This window comes from Mastacembelus armatus, chromosome 1 (genome assembly GCF_900324485.2).
Source record: "Mastacembelus armatus chromosome 1, fMasArm1.2, whole genome shotgun sequence".
Classification (NCBI taxonomy): Eukaryota; Metazoa; Chordata; class Actinopteri; order Synbranchiformes; family Mastacembelidae; genus Mastacembelus; species Mastacembelus armatus.
Genome location: NC_046633.1, coordinates 19,950,498 through 19,974,638, shown reverse-complemented (window position 1 = coordinate 19,974,638; position 24,141 = coordinate 19,950,498). Strand labels below are relative to the sequence as shown.

General features: G+C 40.3%; 2 protein-coding genes across 6 annotated transcripts in view; both read right to left on the bottom strand.

The window, feature by feature from the left end:
• Positions 1-169: 169 nt before the first annotated feature.
• On the bottom strand, positions 170-8,496 carry LOC113127742 (epsin-3-like). Of its 2 annotated transcripts, XM_026302488.1 has the most exons (10): positions 8,434-8,496; positions 7,252-7,317; positions 4,582-4,798; positions 4,153-4,311; positions 3,820-3,903; positions 3,181-3,478; positions 2,759-2,877; positions 1,583-1,705; positions 1,441-1,493; positions 170-1,355 (listed from the first exon to the last, which is right to left on the bottom strand). In XM_026302488.1, the coding sequence occupies exons 3-8, from the start codon at positions 4,648-4,650 to the stop codon at positions 1,640-1,642; spliced, it is 795 nt and encodes a 264-aa protein (XP_026158273.1). In that variant the 5' UTR covers positions 4,651-4,798; positions 7,252-7,317; positions 8,434-8,496; the 3' UTR covers positions 170-1,355; positions 1,441-1,493; positions 1,583-1,639. The 2 variants fall into 2 exon arrangements, with proteins under 2 accessions (XP_026158273.1, XP_026158274.1); XM_026302489.1 differs by lacking the exons at positions 7,252-7,317; positions 8,434-8,496 and having other exon boundaries at positions 4,582-7,223.
• A 386-nt stretch (positions 8,497-8,882) lies between these two features.
• LOC113127740 (dynamin-2-like) overlaps positions 8,883-24,141 on the bottom strand; it is a 128,050-nt gene continuing 112,791 nt past the window's right edge. For 2 of the 4 annotated variants that reach the window (XM_026302482.2, XM_026302486.1), the window contains 5 exons: positions 23,790-23,950; positions 12,609-12,707; positions 12,276-12,412; positions 12,010-12,137; positions 10,759-11,914 (listed from right to left, as the gene is read on the bottom strand). In XM_026302482.2, the coding sequence (XP_026158267.1) occupies positions 11,676-11,914; positions 12,010-12,137; positions 12,276-12,412; positions 12,609-12,707; positions 23,790-23,950 (764 nt within the window). In that variant the 3' untranslated portion in view covers positions 10,759-11,675. Of the gene's footprint in view, positions 8,905-9,153; positions 9,336-10,582; positions 11,915-12,009; positions 12,138-12,275; positions 12,413-12,608; positions 12,708-23,789; positions 23,951-24,141 lie in introns of those variants that run through there. The other 2 variants (XM_026302484.2, XM_026302483.2) reach the window with 2 other exon arrangements.

Below are 24,141 nucleotides of genomic sequence, written 5' to 3'. Positions count from 1 at the left end.
CTTATCTTTGAAATTTGTTTGTAAGTTTACAAAATGTTAAGATAACTGCAGACCACACTGTAAAAACACAGGATGTTTTTTTTCGTGATTAAGTATGCATCATGATGGAAATCAAGGCTAGAGTGACAAAACAGAGTTAATTATTGTTGATGGTTGATAACTGTAGGGCTATTTTGGCATACATTTATTTATATTTTGGCAAATTAGAACCATTAAAACCATTAGTCTTATGCTTATTTTGTCTGTGTTTGACAGCATTATGACTATACTGTAAGTATGAGTTTTGATGCACCTGTTTCTTTCACTTCTTCTTTGACTTCTTTCTTCTTCTTCTGTTCTTCCACTGCCCCCCTGGGGAGGCCTACATTTAAAGTCAATCAACATCTATATGAATATTCATTATGACCAACATATTTACAGTCTGTCTTGGAGTCCATCAAAATCCATCATAAATTTCATACAAAAGAAAGAAAATTTATATGTAACACACATTTATTCAGTTTAGAGCTTCAGAGGTTTTCTTGCCACAGCCTTACACTGTATTTGTCAATATGGCCATTAGCTTATAGTGGCTAATCTCAGCTAAGATTCTGCTGTGCATCTGGAACTACTGAGTCTGTTTGCTATTCACTACTTGTGCTTCGTTTTGTACCATTATCTTGTAAGTGTCTTGTAACACTGGTCAGCAAAAGTTAAAAATTTCAAGCCTCAAAAAGGTTATAATGAAGACAATAAATATTTTTACCTAATTTTTACATGAGAGAAGGTCTCAGAGTTGAGTAAAGTTTGAAGAGGAATTGTGAGTCCTTCCAAACAGGTTGTAAAGTTTGGCAAAGTGTATTGGAAACAGTGTGGCGCAGGTGGTGGATGAATTATAATGTAAAGGTTCTTTACTTATTGTTTGTATATACATATAAACAACAAGTAGCACTAAGTGACATTTATGTGAGTATATAAAATTAAAATAATAACAGCAGAGGTTATATCTCTGGGCGTTTGATGGTTGCGTACACGTCAGAGGGTTTAGCAGCTGATGTAATGTGTCTCCTATGCTGGTTGGTTGACTCCCTGTTGTGGCAGATCGTGGAGTAGAGCAGATGGACCCCCTCATTGGTATGTTGGTCTCCGGCCTCAGTGGAGGGACTGCTTACACTATTGTCCTGCAGATAGGAACCAATTGAGCTGTCTAACATTGAATTGGCAGGTTGTGTCTGGATTGTGGCCGAAGGACATGTTGATGTGCAGACATCTGGGCTGCTGTATCTGGATACTGTTGAGTACACGTTGACCAATGAACTGGGGCTGACTGATGGGGCCAGTTCTCTGAGTTGATCCTCCATGTATGTGTTGTTAAGCTGGTGGAGGGGAAACATTGTGTTGAATAGAGACCTGGCAAACTCAGATGTAATTATCCACAGAACTCACAGAAATACTTCTCACCGTGTTGCCTGTGTTGATCACTGAGTGTGCTGCACGTCCAGATGTTGCTGGGACTAATACACAATGAAAATTAGATCTGGCTAATAATGTAATAATATGGGCCCAATTCCCCTGACATACAAGTAAAATGAAGGTCACATACCTCTTATTGTATTATGTCTATATTTCCTCAGTATGAAATACCAAACCCCTGCCAGACTTAGCAGTACCATTGCAGCTGCAGAAACAGCCAAGCAAAGCTCTCTGACTGCTGGTGATGGTAACGCTAGAACAGAGGGAAATATAGTACCACCTTAGATATTAGTATACTAACATGTTAAAAAATTAGTGATGCTTGCAATCACAAATCTCTTGTTTGCCTTTTTTACTGCATGCAAGTGAACTAGAAGTGTTTATTAAAAGGAGTGAAAATTCAAACACTCTTTATCATAAATCCTAATTCCTACTTTGAAGCAGTACAAATATAAATTTTCTAGTAAAGTCCTGAAAAGGACTGGTGGCTACTGGTGGTGTATCTGATGATACATTTAGACCCTTTGCTGGCCAATGGTGGAACAAACTTTCTGATGTTTGTCCACTTGGGGGCAGTAGAAATAAGCTGTAAACATAGTTTTGTTACCAGTAAAGTGTAACGGGTTTCTCACTAAATATTGAAAAATGTTTTTACTTCTTGACACTATCTTTTAAAATAAAATATAAAGATGTTCAAGATAGTGGTTTATCAAGCACGCACCAGAACAATTTTAAAACATTTTAAGCTATTTAATGAGCATCTAGGGAGGGAGGGAGTGACTTCTCTTGCATGCACAGACTATCCTGCAGCAAGTGCAGCCTTTTGCACATGCTGTCCAGGGGAATCCTTTACATGCAGAAGCTTATGCCGATGCTCCATCCTGACAGAGTGAACCTGGTGTGGGAGCATTACGGACGGCCGACTGTGGACCTCTTTGCAACGAGGTAGAACAGTGCCCCTGTTTTTCTCCCATAATGACCAGGATGCACCGCTGGGTGTGGATGCACTATCACATCAGTGACCTTGTGTTTTTCTTTCTGTGTTTCCCCCAATAGCTCTGATTTCCCCAACCTTAGCCAGTGTGCAGAAAGAAGGCCTTCTGATCTCTATGGTAACAGGGAAAGGAAGGGCTAGCTGGACGAAGGTGGGCGAACGTTCACAACATTTGTGACAAAAATTTTCATTATTGGAATCATCAAAAGGCAAAGAGACGTGTGTTGCCTGAACACAGTGGACGTGTGTGTGGAGCAGAGGGAAGGATGAGCTGGAGATCACACGTTGTGATAACATGAGTGTTGCTTTTACCTTCTTACTCTCCTCCCTGCTCATGGCTAAGGCCAGCTGGAGCTGCAGCTCCTCCTCACCGCTAGTCTGAGGTCGAGCCTGCTCCAAGTCTGAGGCAGCACGAGGAGACGAGGACGAGGCTGTGGAGGGAACAAGTGAGTCACTTTAATGGGGGGAGGACTAAAGAGTGTGAGCAGAAATGGTCAGATTGACATGGAGCACAGGAGCTGTGGTTTATTTAAATATTTTCAGGGATAGGCTGCAGTGTTGCTAATCTATCTAATCACTACTACTACTAATCTACTCAAGGTGAAGGGCTACAGCACAGAATGTGTTTCATTAGGGAAACTATGAATACCACATACTAGTGTGTATGTTTAACTCTTACCAACACATACATTAACACGTTCAATGCCCCAGGTAACTTTACTCACAACACTCACAGTTAAAAGAGGACGGAGAGCCTCTGGAGCGGCTGAACTCCTCCCCGTACAGCACAGCCCTGCTGGGCTGACTTGTTCGCCTGCCAGGGTGGTAGGATGGGGGTATACCTCCATACACACCCCCGCCCCCTCCGCTGCCTCCCCCAGCCATCCGTTCCTTGGTCTTTAGGGCTTGACTTCTCTCCTGGCGGAGCCGTTCCTCATCCCGGAGGAGACACACCAGTTGGCGTGCTTTTTCTCTCACGTTGGCCCCTTGGTCTCTGCCGTCACGGTCTACGTACTGGAAGTCACGCAGCGTCTGAACACAAATAGACAAAAGACATTTTCATGACCTTTGACAGAGTAAAATACACTTCTTAAACAACACAAAATTCAACTTCTTTGACATCCTGAATTGAGATATATTTTTTACACATTTCACTGTTCACATTTCATTGTGTTGTGTGCAATAGGGACTATGTTGTGTAACATTTGTTGATTATGCTTTTTTTTTAACAACAAGAAGGGAAGTAGTTGCCACGGTAACAACAAATGATGATTCAAATGAACAATAACATCAAACCAACTCCATTAACCAACTCCATTTCTGTTCTGAGTCATTCAAAATGTCGAGGTTCTCCTCTGGTTACAGTCTACTACCTGAATGGTGAATGCGTTCTCACGGCACTGTTGGGCCACTCTCTCCGATCCTGTCTTCAGCAGGTAATCCAACAGAGTCAGGGCCTGGAGACAAAGGCTGATTACCAAACTGAGAGATTGAACATCTATACTCTACACACTGTAATTGACACCTTTTTGTAGAGCTTTTGTAGAGAGCGAAGGAAAAAAACAAATGCTGTTATATGGAACAATTAAGGGAAGTGGTGCCACTCTAAAAAAAAAAACTAGAAAAACAGCAGACTGCAACCAAAACACACATACAACCTGGAAATAAAATTAGTCAAATCCGAAATATGTACAGAAATATGGCACCTTGTACACGTGTCTCCAGTTCTTGCCGCTGTCATTGAGGCATTTCCACACCATGCCCATGACCTCAGCAAATGCCACCACATTGAAGGTCAAGTCAGCGATCTCAGACATGAGAGAAGAGGACGGGCCCCATGGATCATTTGAGGTGGCTTCACGAACCTACACATCAGTAACAGAGGGTCCTTTTCTCTTCATGTTTATATTTCACACATGATGTTCACTCTCATCCAACAAAATGATAAAAAGGTGAAAGGTTATAAGCACCACAGAGTTTTTATCTACAACACAAGTCAAGTGATAAAAAGGATAAAAGCTCAACATCACTGTCAAATTAAAGGAGTTTAACCATCCTCTAAGTCTAACACCTCGGCTTTTGTTCAAAGGCTACTGTCACTGACACTCAAAGAGATTATGGGTCATTTAAAATACCTTGATCTCCGCTTCTGAATAGTTGTGCACAATATTCTTCACCTGCCGGCGCAGGGCTGATGTTGTCATGGTGACGGGTGAAGGAATGATAGAAAGTAGAAAAACACTCAACAGGTGAAGTAAAGGTGTGAAAGGGGGAACGTGGACAGAAGGAGGTGAGGAGAGGTAGCTAATGCAATGAAGGCTCCTCTTCTCTGTCAGGAGTTACAGGACACCCCTGTATGAAAGAGATAAAAACATGTGAGTATAAATAATATCTAGAAGCAATTTTATGTTTTATATGGTAGTTAAATCTGATTATCCAGAAACTTTTAAGTTAGATCAGGAATTTCAAAATGTGTGGCCCCATATCTCCCTTTCCCTGCAAGACATAATCAATTTCAATCAGTTCAGTGCTGTGGGCTTTTTATTTCTTCACAGTTTAACAAAACAATAAAATATGTCGAAGGAGCTCATAGCAGGTCCTGTTTGTACTCATGAGTTCATCCTCTGCAGACAATGAACGCCTCTTCATGCCAATCCATCTAGTGGTTGTTGAGACAAATTAGTCTGAACTGTCTGAACCAACTGGCTAACAATGACATCCAAACTGCTAGCACAGCTGAAACAATGAGTGGAGGTAAATGTTGTACTCTAGTTCTTTACTCTCTATGTTAATACGAATAAACACATAGATTTAAACAATGAATAATTATGGCAACCGAATATGTGTTTCACAGTTAGTGCCCTTCAGAACGAAGTAGGCCATACAAAAGCTCTGGTACTCAGATGTCTGATGAAAATTCTTGGTAGCTTATTTTATTCAGGCCAACACATACACAAAGTCGCCTGTGTGCACACAGACACACACTCATAACCCATTTTTATCTTACAAATTGATATTCCAGAAGAGGCACAAGGGAGCTGATCATTATAGGTTCCTGTAATACTTCTCCCTCTGCCTGCCACTGCCATTCAGTCACACTGCCTCCACAGACACAGAGCACAATTAACTGATTAAACCAAAGCCAAACTAGATGTTACCTTACTAACGTAAACCTCTTCTGCTCATTAATTGTTCAAGATGGACATTGTATTTTTTGTTTGTGATCATTTCATGAACAACAGAAATCAGACAGTGAGATAAAGTCTGGTTTAACAGTTTGTCTGTTGTTCACATGAATATACACTATAAAATATACATTCTAATGCATTTCTTTAAAGTATGGGTAATTGTTTGCATGCAAAAGTTAATTTACTTTTCAATTCAAGACCAAATCACTACAGAATCTGACACATTCAACAGTGTCATGTATGCTAGTACCTCAACGATAAATTATCCAACACTATAGCCTACATATTACCTTTTCCCACATACACTGGTACCTGTGTACGTCAGTCACTAAGTACATATCTTGCTCAGAACTCATAGTGATGGCCAAGTTTTGCAACATGTAATAAATATTTCAGATTGCAAGCAGTGTATCTTTTATTTGATTATGTAATAATAATAGAAAAAAGAGAAGGTAAAGTAAATCCAGCTTTGAGGTAGTGAGAACACAATCATGTAATAGTCTAATGAATTTTACTTAGTTTTGATTTTATGCCATAGTTCTTTATGAACAGATTATGACTCCCAGGCACAGCCATCTGGTTTATGGCCCCCTTGACCTATTGGGCCCCTGGGCAGGTGCCCAGAAAGTCGGATCAGTAATCCATCTACATGTTTGGCTCCCAATGTAAGAATATTATTAACACATTGCTTCTGCTGAAATGATGAAATTATGACTACTTCTTTTGTTCTACTTTTTTTTCTAATGCCACAGTTCATTGCTGTTCAGTGAAGCTGCAAGGCACAGGTTACCCCGTCCTGGCAAAAGGCAAACAACAGCAGATGCACAGAGCAGAAACACAGACAGAAAACGTAGAGACGAGGAGACTGAGAGAGAGAGAGCCGTGTTTGTGCATGTGCATGAGAAACAGAGAGGGAGAGACTGAAGGGCACAACGAAGAAAGTGAAGCTCAGCAACTTCAACCAGTATCACCTTTCTGCACAATCATCTTCGGCCTGGTAATAAACACACACACAAACACAGATGCTCACACACGCAAAGGTCTTCAAAGGCAAAGGCTGGTGTTGTGAGGTGTTTGCTCTTTGTATCCTGTTATCTGACCCTCACACCACAACAGATGATTCACATTGTGGAAGTAATATAATCTCTCTGAGATCTCTGCGTGCGTGACAACTTTTGACCTGAGAGGACTGGGGGCGAGAATGGAGTTTGTGAGAGAGGACTTGATGTGGGTGTTGTTTACCTATAAAAGCCCAAATACAAATCACATTCATGTCTGTAATGAAGGAGTTTTCCCAATTTCTGCATTATCTATGACCTAGAATAACCATGGGCTGCTACCCCTGCCTGTCACATGTAGGTCCCTATCTGTTGTAGAGAAACTTACTATCATCCTCTTCCATCTGCAACAAGAGAAGTATGACTAACAAGGTATTTTCAAATAAACAATAATCACAATCAATTTTGTTTACCTATAGCAATTCTAATCATATAATGAACTACCCACAAATTTAAAAACAAAACAATAAAGGTTTGACACACTCTGTCTTAAACTCCTCCAGGCCACAGGGGGCACTGTTTTCAGGTGAGTTTTAGTGCGATTAATGTTTTGCAGTACCTTCACCTGCAGTTTTCAGGAGAAACATGTCAACACAGAGGTGGACACAACCAGGTCCTGCTAAATCTGGATTTACAAAGAAAGACAAAGATGATGATACTTGTCAGACAAAGGAAGAATCTACCAACACCCAGAACTGGATAATCCCTGTAACATTAGCAATGATATTGGTGTTGTTAGTACTAAAGATTATCCATATTTCCCATTGCTGAGGGAATAATTAAACTTTAAGCCAATGTTGAGAACTCACTGCAACACAGCAGCTCAGGAAAGGACAACTGTAAACACCCGGTTTGGTCTGTTCTGTCTGCTTAAAGGAAACTTTCTCACTCAGTTTAAAATATGTGTTAAAACTTAACTTTCTTTGTTATTGCCTAAACACTGACATTTGCAGTTTGTTATGTTAGATTATGTGTCTGCATCTGCCCTGTACCGTTTTCTGCTGCTGATTTAAATGTCTGTAAATAACTTATCGTCAACCAACACCATGTTGCCAGATGTGTTGTAGAAGTAGTTTGATGTTGTTAGAGGGACTGTGGCTGAGCCTGTCTGAAAGAGTGAACTGAAGCAACTGTCTATCTGTTTATATGCCAGTGTGTATTATGCCTGGACTAAATAATAGATGTTTACTTCTATGCAGTATATCATCTGTGTGTTTGAATAGTCTTATTGTTTGCAAAATCCCCTCTCTATCCAATAAGTGTAATCTAAACCCTGGGTGTAAAAATCAGTCACTGAATCAAGATGGACCAACTCCAAGTACAGTCACCTGATGGAATCATCAGTTCATGATAATCTGATCTTGTCTCATTTTCATATGAATCGTTTGAATAAGACAATTATTCTACTACAGCTACAGCACCTTTACTTCACCTGCTTTAAAAAAAATCACTTGGACCGCGTTAATGCGCATGCGTGGAAGCAGGTGCACTGTATTTTTCAGGTAGATGGAGAGGAAAGGGGGCGCCCACGGTGGGTCTGCATAATGCATTACCCAGCCTCCCCCTCTTGCGGCCATGTGCAGCACACATTCCTGCGCAAGGCCACCAACTGCTGGAGTAGTCTGTTGTATGTAACACATGTCAGCAGGCTGCGTGTAGATGTGTCCGCTCAAGAGGACAATTATTAGGCTAAAAGGCACAGAAACGACAGACACGGTCATGTCAAAAACATGCGGCTTACCTTGTCCAGTCCTCATCTCTCGCCGTGTCCACTGAGCATCCTCGTCTCACTGCTTTCCTCCCCTCCAAGTCCTCCTCGTCGATAATACCCTCTCTGTTGAGATCGGATAAGGGGGACAGCCACAGTTATCCCCCCAGTGCCTCTATGTGGCAAACGTGAGAGAAGAACCGAACAGTGAGCGTGCCAGGGATCCTTGAATGGGGATGTCAGCGTCTAGTTCCCGGCCTATACCCGGATGATACGATACGCTCCGGAAGGCAGTCAGTGGTGAAATCCGCATAGGACAAGGATAAACCACCGCTCATGGATCCCTCTCTCCCTCAGGCAGGCCCATCCACACACGCACAGAGCACCGGCAGGCCAGGCACGCATAGCGCACACAGCAGTCACAACGGGGAGCGTAAAAAGAGAGGCGGGGACGGGAACGCGCCGTTTGCAGAGTCAGCGGAGTTGCCAACCTACTGTCATGCACTAAAGTGAGGGTGACAGCGTGAATGAGGCACAGTAAAGGTTACTGTACAGAAAGGAAAACCAAAAAAAGCAAGAAGGACAAAACCTTTATTTTTTCATAACACAATAGGGTTTGAGATATGTCAGTATCTGTTCTGTTAAGGCCAGGCGTACTTTAATACAATTTACATTTTTTACACAGGCTTTTTTTTTCATATGTTTTAAATGTGTTTCTTCTGTGATGTTCTGAATTCTTTTTGTGCAGATGAGCACAAACATTTAAAAAGTTTTCACAGCAGAATAGGGTTTAAAAGCAGACTCAGGAATCCTTTGTGACAAGTTTTATTACATTTGACTGATTCTATTCATTGTTTCCTTTGTGTGTCCTGCTCATCTCTCTCATCCAGCAGATCACACAGGGTGTCCACTAAGTCTTCCATCAGAGCATAAACCTGACAGATAGATAGATAGATAGATAGATAGATAGATAGATAGATAGATAGATAGATAGATAGATAGATACATTGATAGATAGATAGATAGATAGATAGATAGATAGATAGATACATTGATAGATAGACAATAGATAGATAGATAGATAGATAGATAGATAGATAGATAGATAGATAGATAGACATTGATAGATAGATAGACATTGATAGATAGATAGACATTGATAGATAGATAGAGACACATTGATAGATAGATGATAGATAGTAGATAGATAGATAGAGATAGATAGATAGATAGATACATTGATAGATGATGAAGATGACTTGATAGAAGATAGATAGAGACCATTGAATAGTAGATAGATAGATAGAATGATAGACTGATAGATAGATAGACAGATGATAGATAAGATAGATAGATAGATAGATAAGCTGATAGATAGATAGATAGATAGACATTGATAGATAGATAGATAGACATAGATAGATAGATATAGGACCATGATAGATAGATAGATAGAGACACATTGATAGATAGATAGATAGATAGACATTGATAGATAGACATTGATAGATAGATAGATAGAGACACATTGATAGATAGATAGATAGATAGACATTGATAGATAGATAGAGACACATTGATAGATAGATAGATAGATAGATAGATAGATAGATAGATAGATAGATAGATAGATAGATAGATACATTGATAGATAGACACATTGATAGATAGATAGATAGAGACACATTGATAGATAGATAGATAGATAGATAGATAGATAGACATTGATAGATAGATAGACACATTGATAGATAGATAGATAGATAGATAGATAGATAGATAGATAGATAGATAGATAGATAGATAGATAGATAGATAGATAGATAGATAGATAGATAGATAGATAGATAGATACATTGATAGATAGATACATTGATAGATAGACATTGATAGATAGATAGACACATTGATAGATAGATAGATAGAGACACATTGATAGATAGATAGATAGACACATTGATAGATAGATAGATAGATAGATAGATAGATAGATAGATAGATAGATAGATAGATAGATAGAGGAGGATTTCTGTTAAGTGACATCACTGGGGTTATTTTCTCCCAACTTTAAAAAACCCACCCCACACATACATGTACTATTAGGTCTACTCTTTATGCAGGTTGAATCCAGTAATTGGGCAAAGCTTTAGAATGAAAACTGTACGGAAAGAAAATGTCTTGCCTTTCTGTGCAGGAACCTTCTGTAAATGTTCATCACCTCTGGTGCTACATTTTGGTCATCAGGAGGTGGTGGATTGATGACAGCTGATTGATTGCTCTCTGGGTGGGTATCAGTCAGCGAGACAGACTCCTTCCCCTGCTTTTCCTTTCCCCATTTCATCCCTTTTTTTCCCCTTCTTTTTGCTCTCCTTTGATAACCAGATGGACAGATAAAAGACAGTGTGAATGAGAGAAAGATATTAGTATGTATTCATGTAGAGTTTTTCCTGACCATGCATGCGGGTTCAATTTCCACAATGAGTTACTTGGTAAGTGATTTTGTGATCTCACATCATGGAAAAACAACCTCCCACATATTTCATGGAGTATATAATATTGGATGTGCAGTAAATGTATAGAGTAAACATATAGCTGTGTGTGTGTATCACAGATGGCTTGGAGCGGTCTGGGTGCTATTAATTTACACCCTGGGCAAACAGTTGGAGAGCAGGTGCACATTTTCACAGTGTTCTGTTACCATGGCACCCTGTGAGTAATACGCTGTACCTTACCTGTGACTCAACCATCACAGAAAGGACAAAATCACAATACACAATTGTGCCAGCAAGGCTGGGTCTCTGGTCTATTTCTAAATGTATCTTCTTTGCTTGTGACCATTACAAAGGAGATCTGTCGGGTTCTGGGACAGATCATTGTGACAATGTAGCTTCAGGACACATCTCATCATCTTAAACAACACACTCATTTTCTCAATCCCTGCACTGATGATGGAAAGTTGCTGAAATTCAGATTTGTGAAGCAGTGCAAAGAGGCCTGGTATAAAGAGGGTGGGTGCATGGTAGATGAGAGCATGAAAACAATAAAAAAGCCAGGACATAGAGGATATAATTTAAGGAAACTAGCTTATAAAACATAGAACTGCATGTAAATAATATATATTATTTAGAACAAGTGGCTGAGTTGTGTGCAAGCAGTCAGTAGTAACAAGTCAACAGGAGTCTGCTGAATGGCAGAGAAATGAGCGATGAACTGACAGCTGGTTTGAAGTGGTGAAGGTGACTCATGACGGGACTGGAGTGATGTGTCATGGAGCGTCATGGCTTCAAAAACATGGTACTACATTCACGCTCATATTTACAACATTTCTGAATCTGCTGCCATTTTGTTTCAAATAATTTTAAAACAACTTTTCTTCTCACCTCCACTGATTTGTCAGTTGTTGCTGACTTTGATTCATCTCTAAGTCCAGATTTTGCTCCACTCCTTTCCTCTTTAGCAGATGTTCCACCCTTGTTTTCACTATTCTTACCTTTATTTGTGTCATCAGGCAAATCTGTGATGTAATAACATAGTTATCCTGTCAGCATTAGTGGCTTTACTATCTGTGACCATATATGTTTCTGTATCAGTCAATAATGTGAATCTCACCAGTGTCAGAGATTAGGAAGTCTTCCTTTTTATCGATCCATGTCTTTGTTTCCGGGAGGCCCAGCAGGTTTCTGAGCCACATGGCCTCACCAGCCATCCTGTCCAGTAGTTTCTTCCACAGCTGCTGCCTGCAGGGGGCATCACACACAGCTGTAACAGCCAATCTTGTTACAATTTGGGTGCAGCTGTGAGCTGTAGGTGTGTGTATGACAGAGCAAAATGTTATGAAAATGATGTACGTGATGTGTGATGTGTTCATGTCTCACCCTATAGCTGCTGCTGTGAGAGGGTGGTGCTTCAGTACACAAGGTTCAGACAGCTGCAGAAGCAGGGAGTTCAGCTGGGTCAGGCTCTTTTCTTTGGTGTCTTGAGCTGACTTTTGCTCAGGCAAAGACAGAATGACCTTAAGTATGGGAACAAATGAGTGGACAAATTAGGTTTTTTGTGCATTATCATGGTGTGAAATTGTACAGTAATGTGTACTCTACAGTTGATGAGAATATAACATTGAATCACCTTGCTAAGTTTACTACTACATATACTTTAATTGTACTGACCTTGTGTTTTTACAGTATATACCATAACCAGATAACATTTACCTGTCGGAGCGTATCAACAGAGAGATCCCAGGTGCACCCTGGATTCACTTCTTCCCACAGTCTCTTTAGGTCCTCCACTGGCTGATTGAAGTACTGCAACTAAAACATAGCATGGAGCAGAAATATACAGTTGTCAGTTGATAAGGTACACCAACCTTAACCTAACGCAGCCTAAAAGAACAGTCCTACAATAAAATCCTCCCTTAATTGAGGAGATAACCTTTGGCTTTTGTTCAAACAGTTTTAGACAGGGGATGATTTAACTGTTTGGCAACTGTAGTTTGTTGTTGAACTGTTTTGAACTGTATTGCAGTATACACTGTTGCTTTTATTTACCTCTTTCACTAATAAAAAAGAGATGGACAAAATAATACAAACACTTCTCAGTATAATGCAGTACAGTTCAACAGCACCACAAACTATATCTTCCAAAATAATCTCACAGTTGAATCTAAAACCACTTGGACAAAAACATTATCACTTTTATGAAAGGAGGACTTACTGCGGACTGTAGGACTGCATTAGTTTTAGCTGAGTGTATGTGAGTTGAATATGTGACTGCAAGACTCCCATGAACAGAAATTACTGTTCAAATGCAGGGTGTTAATTGTTAATGACAGTTATCCTCCTCTAATAAAAATATGTCATTATTTTTATTCAATTCTTAACAGAAGAAAGGGGCTATTGTGCCACCTTTCACTGTTAAAATGTAATCACATGAAATGCCAAGAGAGCTGCAATAATCTGTGATGACAGATGTGACTTTGTGATGAGAAGTCTTCCATTTGTCCCAGTTACAGGCGAGATTACTCAAAATAACACATAATATTGCAGTCTTCATGTTTGGTTATACTAGTGTTGTTTCCCATCATTCCCTCCCACATTATTTCAGGATACTTTTTCAGACAGTCATGTTCTATATCCACCTGCACTAATGAGCCTCCCAAATAACCCAGCTACAGCTATGTTCCTATTACACTGCCACATAACATTTTGTACAGTGACTGCTTTAAGATATTAGCAGTTATGATCAGTAATTAGCTAACCAGCTGCAGCAGGTTATGACAGCAATAATATAACTGTGGAGTGTGAAATGAATAGGGTCTACAACATACTGGTCAGACCATATTTTTGCTATAGCCAGTGAAATGTCAGACAGAACAACATAATGGGTAGAGCTACTGTTGGGTCATCTCACACTGAATGTGTGACTAAGATTCACACTAAATGAAATATGAACAAACACTCTCCATATTGATGTATGATAGATCAGTGATAGATGAAATCAGGCCACCCTAATGTCTGACAAGCATTGGATCTCAAACTACATATGGAGCAAAGTAAAAGAGACTGTTACATATTTCAAAGGATCTTTCTCTGTGGGCACTGCTCAGGTGTTTGAAGTGTTAAAGATAAACATAACTTCACTTCAGTGATTACCAAGAAATGTGTGAGATGCTTTTTGGTCACCCACGGAGCGGGTCCGCTCTAAAAATTGTATGTTTATATTCTGTCACAAAAAGATCGTCGAAAAATGTGGATATAGTATAATACATTTTATGTCTAATAAAACCTTAAAGTCTCACGATTAAAATGGCATAAAGCAATTTAGGATCGAATAATCACAGCGACTACAGTTTCTTAATATTTAACAACAGTAAACATACAGTACAAAACGCCGCTCTTTACCTTTCTCTCGTGTAACTTCATATGTGTAGTCAAACATGGAGTGCCGCATATCGTTCTGTTCGTTAGAATCCATAGAACAAAGTGCACCCATTTTAGTCCAAAAAGACGTAATATTGTACAGTAAATCCATAAATCCATCGTCCTCCTCATAATAAGCCGTAAACCGCTTCGTTTTACGGCTGTTTTGTCCGTTTATTCAATAAAGTCTGACATAGCAAGCTTCTGTGAATCACATGAGGCCTCAATCAAACCTGTTGTTACGTTTCACAGCGTAACTAACGGTAAAACCAATAGAATTCACATCCTCAGAGAAAATCCCAGTCAGGGGGCATAGTCTAACTTCGATTGACAGGAGAATTAGCCAGTCAAATTGGTCGTAAATGGTGACAGACGCATCTTGTAGCCAATGATGAGACCTTTAAAAAGACATACGGGAAGTCGTGCCAGATGACGCAACAGTGGGCTTTAACGCAGCCCCCACTCCTACTGTAAATGTAGCCATGACAACACTGGGCAGGCAGCGCTCGACGCTAGAGGGGGAGGGGAGTCATGTTTCACATTTTACAGCGCGCCGATAGAAAACTGGGACGCTTTTGCTTCAATCGGCACCAAGGCCGTCAATATAACTCTTAAAATGTAAGAACAACAGCTAGTTTTATTTAGCTACGTGTTGTCGGCCATTTGCAAAAAAGGGGGCGGGGTGACTAAGAGGTTAAAGAAATAGCTTCTCTCTGTTGGATTTACCTTGGGATTTTTTCTTACAAACTCTTGGTCTTCAGTGATGTAGAGCTCTGCCGGAGAGCTGGGTCTCTCTGGGGTGTGGACCCTACATAGTATGTCATACACAACTGACTGACACATTTTTGCTGTCACTATCTCTTCCAGCCTCATCTGCTCTTGTAGAAACAAAGACAAAAAAACAAAAGTATATGGTTTTCTGTTGGTGAGCCTTAAGCAGTCAATCTATGTGTGTTTCTGTCTCACTTTCATACATGCAGTTTAATTCTACACAACCTCAAGTAAGTGTTTCTGGTCTGCAGTTTTGTCTGGGTAGATAGCCACAGCCTTTAGCGTGACCTGCATGGAGGCTCCTTGCAGCAGCACAGGGTGGGTGTTGAGTTTCCATATTTCAGTTTTGATGCCTGAATCCTCTGATTTAAAGATCAGCTCCACTTGCTGGGTATCACCTGGAAGGATCACACCTGGATAGAAGGTGAAGCAAAATAGAAAACAAAAACATGGGTTGAATAGTAGCTGAAAGGTGTTGAGCTGACAGGCAGACAAAGAGTGCATGACTTACGTAATGTCTTTACGTAACATTGAAGAAGATGGTATGATGGCCAGATTGAGAGTTGGAAAGCTGGACAAGGATGCTGCATTAAAGAGGCAACATCTGAAAAATCTTGAAAACATGGAGCAGACAAGCCTGGACCACCGTGAACACAGCATTATGTGGTTTGAGAACAAACTTTCGGATAGTGAAACACTTTTGGAAAAGCTGTGTCAAAAGAATGAGGAAATCAAATCAAAAACTGAGGAGAAACAGGGTGAATTAGAGTCACTGAAAAGTCTGTTCACCATGACTGAGAAAAAACTGAATATGTACAAAACGTACAAAAACAATCTGCACAAGGTGACACCCACTGCGATGTCGGTCACAGAAGCCTATAAAGTTGATGGAGACTGCTCCTCTGAGGCCCTGAAGATAGAACTCACCAACAAGCTACTTAAGATACTGACAAACTGACAACGCAGAACCTGGCCCTCATTGAACGCATTGGCAGGAGAGAGCAGTTATTGCAAGAGCAACAAAGTGACTTATTGACCAGCTTAGAGAGACTTAAAAAGGAAGAAGGCAAATTTAATTTGAAGGAAAAAAAAATTGTAGAAGAAGTAGAAAAAGAAAAGCATAGAGCCAACGATATGAAAACGAGGATTCCGTCTGTAGAGTCAGTAAAAATACCTTATATGGATCTTGAGCTGAATGCTTTGGACAGGAAGATAGCAGAAGTGCATAACCACTACACAAGAAGCTTCTTCACCTTGGATATGCTTAAAAGTATCGAGGACCAAATCGCCATGATCTTAGAGGTAACCGATGAAATGCCAGAGGAAACCTTGAAGGCATTCAGGCACATGAAACGATCTGAAGCGATAGCCAGGATGCATGATGTAAGACTTAAACTAATACAGGAGGCACACGCAGAAAAATTAAAGAGGTACAAGGAAAGATCAATGGCAGAACCTTACAAGAAATCTGGAAGAAAGATCCTGCCCAGAAGCATGCTTGTAAAGAAAGAGGACACACTCAGTCATAAGCAAGATGAGAAGCAAAATAAGGAGACACCAGAAGAGATAATTTGGCAAGAACTGCTACCAAAGCCGTCCTTAAACCCCGGGGACAAGTCGCAATATCCCAGGGTAGAGGTTAAGAAAGAGGCTGAAAGGCAAAAACAGCAGATGGGGAATGAGAAGATGAGTGGTGTAAAGATTCCAAATGTCCATGCCAACAGACACAAGATATATGAGAAAGAACGGAAGGAAAAGGCAGAGCTCCACCAGGATACAATCCATCTCCCACCCATTTCCAAAGCAGCTAAAGTCACCTCTGCTGCAAGTGCATCACGGATCAAACAGCGTGAGGAGCACATAATCCTACCAGATACTTTTAGAGAGACCAAAAAAGGCCACAACATGACAATCCATCTCCCACCCATTTCCAAAGCAGCTAAAGTCACCTCTGCTGCAAGTGCATCACGGATCAAACAGCGTGAGGAGCACCAGAACCTACCAGATACTTTTAGAGAGACCAAAAAAGGCCACAACATGACAATCCATCTCCCCCCCATTTTCAAAGAAGCCATTGCCCAGAGATTCCCAAAGTAAACTGAGGAGTTAATGTGGTGCTTCACAGCAGGAAAGCTTTGGGTTTAAATTGTGCTTTTTCTGTGTGTGTGTGTGTGTGTTGGGGCGGGGTGGGGGGAGGGGGGGTTCTCCAGGTCCTCTGGTTTCCTCCCACAGTCTTTGGTCTTATGCCTAAAACAAGCAAATTGATTAATGTAGTTTAATATGTCAATTTATTTTGAGATCTGTTTTTTTTAAAAAACAATCTCAGTTTATAATCTAGAGTTTGATGTTTGGTAGGTAAAACAACGGATTTATCAGAGCTTTAAAAAGTGATCTGATCAAATGTTAGTAGAAAAACATTTCATTTTCAATTGACCATTTGAAGCTAACTTACAAAAAATGTAATAGAAAAGGCTTAAAAAGTTTGGGATAATTACGAGACTGCATGGCAAAATACACATAAATGTATAAATGTATATTACACATTCTAATAAACAAGAAAGACACCGAAACAATGTAAAAGACAGCGTAAATGTAATTAAACATACCCAAAAAAACATAAGGAGTCATCAACTCAGACAACATCTACTTGTATAAATAAATCTTCTTGTTAAAACATCAAGTAATATATTGGTAGCTTACAAGGCTATGCTTGCACAATAACACAAATGTGAATCAGCAGTCAACATTGCCTGACCAGATGTGGCGTCTCATGATCTCATCAATGGATTAAATGTATATTATGTAATGAATAAATAATAATGAATACCACCTAGTGGAGTTGTGGGCTTCTTTCTGTAAGGTTTTTGGACTAAGATTGAGGGGGCACAGAGAAATAAAACATTGAGTTTGTTTTGGCATTCCAGGAAATAGTAAGATTTTTCTACTGTTATTGTGGATCTGCACATGAAATTGATGATTTTAAAGAAAAACATGGGATATCTGTATACTATTATAGATTTGTTTTGGCCACTTGGTTCTTATAAAAACTGTTGCATATGCTGCCTTTTAAAATGTTCTACAGATTTATATGAACCCTTCAGAATGTGTTGTTAAATGCATTGTATATAAAATTGTATATGTGTATGCATATAAAATAAATGACATGAGAAAAGGGACACACTTGAAATTATTTATTTTGTCAGAGACCTTACTGTATATTATGTAATGAATGACCTAACATCTGACTTGAATTTACCTATAATACTGTAGCAACCTGGCCGGGGAGTTGGCGGCCAGGTGCATTGTGGGAGTTGTTATCAGTGTTTAGATAGGTTACCTGTTCAAATGTGTTAAGAGTTACGTTCTGTTTGGAGTTATTGTGTACTTTGGGTTGTGTTAGGGAGGGATTGTGTGTGTTTGTGTGGGGTTGTTTAGTGGGAGTGGCTGTCACCATGACTCTGGGCGATGTGTGTGTGGAAAAGGGGCTTGGTGACAGCGCTTGTAAGTGTGTGGAGTTTGATGGCTTGTTCTCTGAGCAATAAACTGCGTGAAAGAAGAACACTGCCTCCTGCTGGTCAATCGAGAAGACTGCACTTATTTACTGAGACGCTCGGGGTCGTGCGGTGTATGGGGCACGAGCGCTCTCTCTCGCTAGCAAGTACGGCGATAGCTGCTAGCATCCTGCTAGCCGTCTAGTGCTTACTAGAGTAGCTTAGCTCCAACAAAAACCCACCAGTTGTTACAATACATTTAAAAATGACATAATCCATTTTGGACCAAAAACAACTTCGATGAGATAAGCTTGAAGATAAAAAGATTGCACATTTAGCTGTGTTTAACCAATGTTTGTTTGTTTTTTTTTTCAAAAGTATGTGTAACTGCATTATTGTGTTATTTTTATATAGTATATAGATACGATCTCATTCCCATGAGTTATTAATGTGTGTCCAGAAGACAGTATGTGTGATCCTGTGCAGCAGCTCCCCTAAACTTACATTGGCATCATGTCACTTTCTGCAGGCTATATATAAAGTAAGTTAGGGTTTTAATGTCTGTGTAGATTCTCAGTCCTCCAGGGATGGTTATCTAGAGGTTGAGTCATGGCAACTGGACTTTCAGTTTCTAAGGCCTTACACTGTATGGCATACACCTATGTCATTCCCTATGTAGCTGTTTCTGAGAGGTTTAAACGGATTTTTGGGAAACATCAGATACCACTTCACTTCAAAGCCACCAACACACTGAGACAGAGACTGGTTCACCCTCAAGACCAGATACCAAAACAAAAGAGGAGCAATGTAGTGTATGCTGTACAGTGTAAGAAAGAATGCCCAGAACAACCACTCAACAGGAGGATGGTCCAGCACAGGAGGAGCAGCTCCCTCAGGACCACAGACAGCTGTGGACCTCCATTTAAAGGAAACAGGACACTCATTTGAAGACAGTGAGGTACACATTTTGGACAGAGAAGATAGATGGGTTGAAAGAGGAGTCAGGGAAGCTATATATGTCCAAGTGGAGAAACCCTCCCTTAACAGTGGTGGAGGACTCAGACATAATCTATCTTCAATATACCAGGCTGCCCTTTCATCTGTTCCCAGCAAATTAAGGAACATACCAAATGTTTCCCAGGAAGGACGGGACTCTGCAGACAGGTGGGGAATCAGAATGAGTCCACCATTAGATCCTAATGCCCCTCACCTGAGCTCACGCCTTTGTTCACTTAATGAGCCTATTCAGACCAGGTGTGAAGTGAAACCAACTCAGGAGCGTGGGTCTAACAACTCTCACTCTCACCTGATTTGCTTAGCTCACCTAGTGAGCCTATGGGACTAGGGGTGGAGTGACACCAACCTGGGAGATAAATTTGGAGGCTCCAGTCCAGCCTTTCTCAGACTGATGAAGCCACTTGGATGGGTGGCAAAACGTTTTAGCCTTAAAAACTGAAAATCCAGTTGCCATGACTCAACCTCCAAAAATAAAAATGGGCGCATCAACTCTGCTCATTACAAAGCTTTAACAAAGCTGATCTATGCTGATGTGAGAGATGCACACTTATGTGTATGTGTTGTCTCTGATAAGGAGAAGGTGCGTTCTTCTGCATAGACAGATATCCAGCTGCTGCAGAATGCAATGTTGATACTGCTGACACTTGTATGTACAGTATTTTATCTCTCATTCGTGCATAACCTTGCTTAGTCTACAAGGTATATAAGAAACATAGTATAGACAACATTTGTTCACCAATGATAATGCTACAATGCTGCGCACCTGCACACGTTTACAGAAATAAATTCCAAAAATGCCCTATCAAATTAAACTCTAAATGATTTAGAGATGGACGCTCTTATGCTTAAAACAAGCAAATTTCACTGCCAGTGCAGTAAGAGATTTTTACTTGAGAGCTCTTAGAATAAGTGAAGATTACCTGGTGATACCCTCCTCCCAGGAGGACAAAGTAAGAAAGTAAGAAAAAAAAAGAAAAAAAAAAAGACTTATTTCAAGCAATTCTTGTTTGGTCTAGTTAGTGTAATAACAAGCCAATTCACACTTAAAACAAAAAAATCCATAGTTCAAATCAGTTACAACAGCTATTAGGAGTTTGAATTAACAAAAGTCACATTAAACAAACAAACCCAATAGCTACATGAGAACACAACACAGTAATTACATTTAAAAAAAAACTGAAAACACTGAAAATGTGTCACGGGGGGTGTTGGTGGAGTGGTGTGAAGGAGGAGAGGTGAGAACCCAAATGCAGGACAAACCAAGGCTTTATTTCCCCCCTGGGACATCCAGGGCTCAAGACAATGCCAAACTAGGGAACCCGATTACACGGTAAGACTCGAAAGGACCGAGTGAGACGGTCACAACGCAAAACACACTTCAGCATACGAACACCAACTAAACTATAACAATAACTAATGCTGGGGAAGGTAATGTGATGATGTCACGAAGGGGAAGGTAATGTGATGATGTCATGAAGGGGAAGGTAAAGTGATGATGTCACAAAGGGGGAGGTAAAGTGATGTCACAAACTATTGAAAAAGGACACAGAGCACATTGGTACATTCTTGGTACAAATCTTTCCTGGAGTGTGACAAGAGAGAATCCTGATCTAAAAATGCCTGCAGTTAAAGAAATCCTTTTTAACACCAAGAGGGAAATGTCTTTACGTAACATTGAAGAAGAAGTTAGGATGGCCAGATTGAGAGTTGGAAAGCTGGACAAGGAAGCTGCATTAAAGAGGCAACATCTGAAAAAGCTTGAAAACATGGCGCAGACAAACCTGGACCTCCATGAACACAGCATTATGCGGTTTGAGAAGAAACTTTCAGATAGTGAAACACTTTTGGAAAAGCTGTGTCAAAAGAATGAGGAAATCAAATCAAAAACTGAGGAGAAACAGGGTGAATTAGAGTCATTGAAAAGTCTGTTCACCACGACTGAGAAAGAACTAAATAAGTACAAAAAGTACAAAAACAAATTGGACAAGGTGACACCCACTGCGATGTCGGTCACAGAAGCCTATAAAGTTGATAGAGACTGCTCCTCTGAGGCCCTGAAGACAGAACTCACCAACAAGCTACTGACAAACATGACAATGCAGAACCAGGCCCTCATTGAACGCATTGGCAGGAGAGAGCAGTTATTGCGAGAGCAACAAAGTTACTTACTGACCAACTTAGAGAGACTTAAAAAGGAAGAAGGCAAATTTAATTTGAAGGAAAAAAAAATTGTAGAAGAAGTAGAAAAAGAAAAGCATAGAGCCAACGATATGAAAACGAGGATTCCGTCTTTAGAGTCAGTAAAAATACCTAATATAGATCTTGAGCTGAATGCTTTGGACAGGAAGATAGCAGAAGTGCATAACCACTCCACAAGAAGCTTCTTCACCTTGGATATGCTTAAAAGTATCGAGGACCAAATCGCCATGATCTTAGAGGTAACCGATGAAATGCCAGAGGAAACCTTGAAGGCATTCAGGCACATGAAACGATCTGAAGCGATAGCCAGGATGCATGATGCAAACCTTAAACTATTACAGGAGGCACACGCAGAAAAATTAAAGAGGTACAGGGAAAGATCAATGGCAGAACCTTACAAGAAATCTGGAAGAAAGATCCTGCCCAGAAGCATGCTTGTAAAGAAAGAGGGCACACTCAGTCATAAGCAAGATGAGAAGCAAAATAAGGAGACACCAGAAGAGATAATTTGGCAAGAACTGCTACCAAAGCCGTCCTTAAACCCCGGGGACAAGTCGCAATATCCCAGGGTAGAGGTTAAGAAAGAGGCTGAAAGGCAAAACAGCAGATGGGGAATGAGAAGATGAGTGGTGTAAAGATTCCAAATGTCCATGCCAACAGACACAAGATATATGAGAAAGAACGGAAGGAAAAGGCAGAGCTCCACCAGGATACAATCCATCTCCCACCCATTTCCAAAGCAGCTAAAGTCACCTCTGCTGCAAGTGCATCACGGATCAAACAGCGTGAGGAGCACATAATCCTACCAGATACTTTTAGAGAGACCAAAAAAGGCCACAACATGGCAATCCATCTCCCACACATTTCCAAAGCAGCTAAAGTCACCTCTGCTGCAAGTGCATCACGGATCAAACAGCGTGAGGAGCACATAATCCTACCAGATACTTTTAGAGAGACCAAAAAAGGCCACAACATGACAATCCATCTCCCACCCATTTCCAAAGCAGCTAAAGTCACCTCTGCTGCACGTGCATCACGGATCAAACAGCGTGAGGAGCACCAGAACCTACCAGATACTTTTAGAGAGACCAAAAAAGTCCACAACATGACAATCCATCTCCCCCCCATTTCCAAAGCAGCCATTGCCCAGAGATTCCCAAAGTAAACTGAGGAGTTAATGTGGTGCTTCACAGCAGGAAAGCTTTGGGTTTAAATTGTGCTTTTTCTGTGTGTGTGTGTGTGTGTGTGTTGGGGCGGGGTGGGGGGTGGGGGGTTCTCCAGGTCCTCTGGTTTCCTCCCACAGTCTTTGGTCTTATGCCTAAAACAAGCAAATTGATTAATGTAGTTTAATATGTCAATTTATTTTGAGATCTGTTTTTTTTTAAAAACAATCTCAGTTTATAATCTAGAGTTTGATGTTTGGTAGGTAAAACAACGGATTTATCAGAGCTTTAAAAAGTGATCTGATCAAATGTTAGTAGAAAAACATTTCATTTTCAATTGACCATTTGAAGCTAACTTACAAAAAATGTAATAGAAAAGGCTTAAAAAGTTTGGGATAATTACGAGACTGCATGGCAAAATACACATAAATGTATAAATGTATATTACATTCTAATAAACAAGAAAGACACCGAAACAATGTAAAAGACAGCGTAAATGTAATTAAACATACCCAAAAAAACATAAGGAGTCATCAACTCAGACAACATCTACCTGTATAAATAAATCTTCTTGTTAAAACATCAAGTAATATATCGGTAGCCTACAAGGCTATGCTTGCACAATAACACAAATGTGAATCAGCAGTCAACATTGCCTGACCAGATGTGGCGTCTCATGATCTCATCAATGGATTAAATGTATATTATGTAATGAATAAATAATAATGAATATAATAATAATGTTTGATGTGTAGCTCTGCGTGATTGTATCTCTACTACCTTGGTATGAAAATACAGGATCTGCCTTAGGAGATAATTTCAGTGTGTCTCACCTGATTGAGGGTCTTCTGCAGGTGCGGTGTGCCCATGCGTTCGGCAATGTGTCTGTATGCAGGGTGGGACAGGAAAAATTTCCTCTCGGCAGCCAAAGCAGCGCGAATGTCTTTCTTTCCATCTATGTCCTTTTGGCTGCGGTTCACCACCCCAATGTAACCTACAAAAAATACAAACAGTGTCATGAAAAAACTCCTGGTACACCAGACTGAAGAGCCCTAAAACAAGCAAGAAGTGGCAGCAGTGAAGCAGGGAAAGTGTGGTCTGATACACACAATGAAATAAATTAACTGTCAATCAGTTTAATCATTGCAGTTGTTACATTTTAAAGGCAATATGTAGTATTACAGA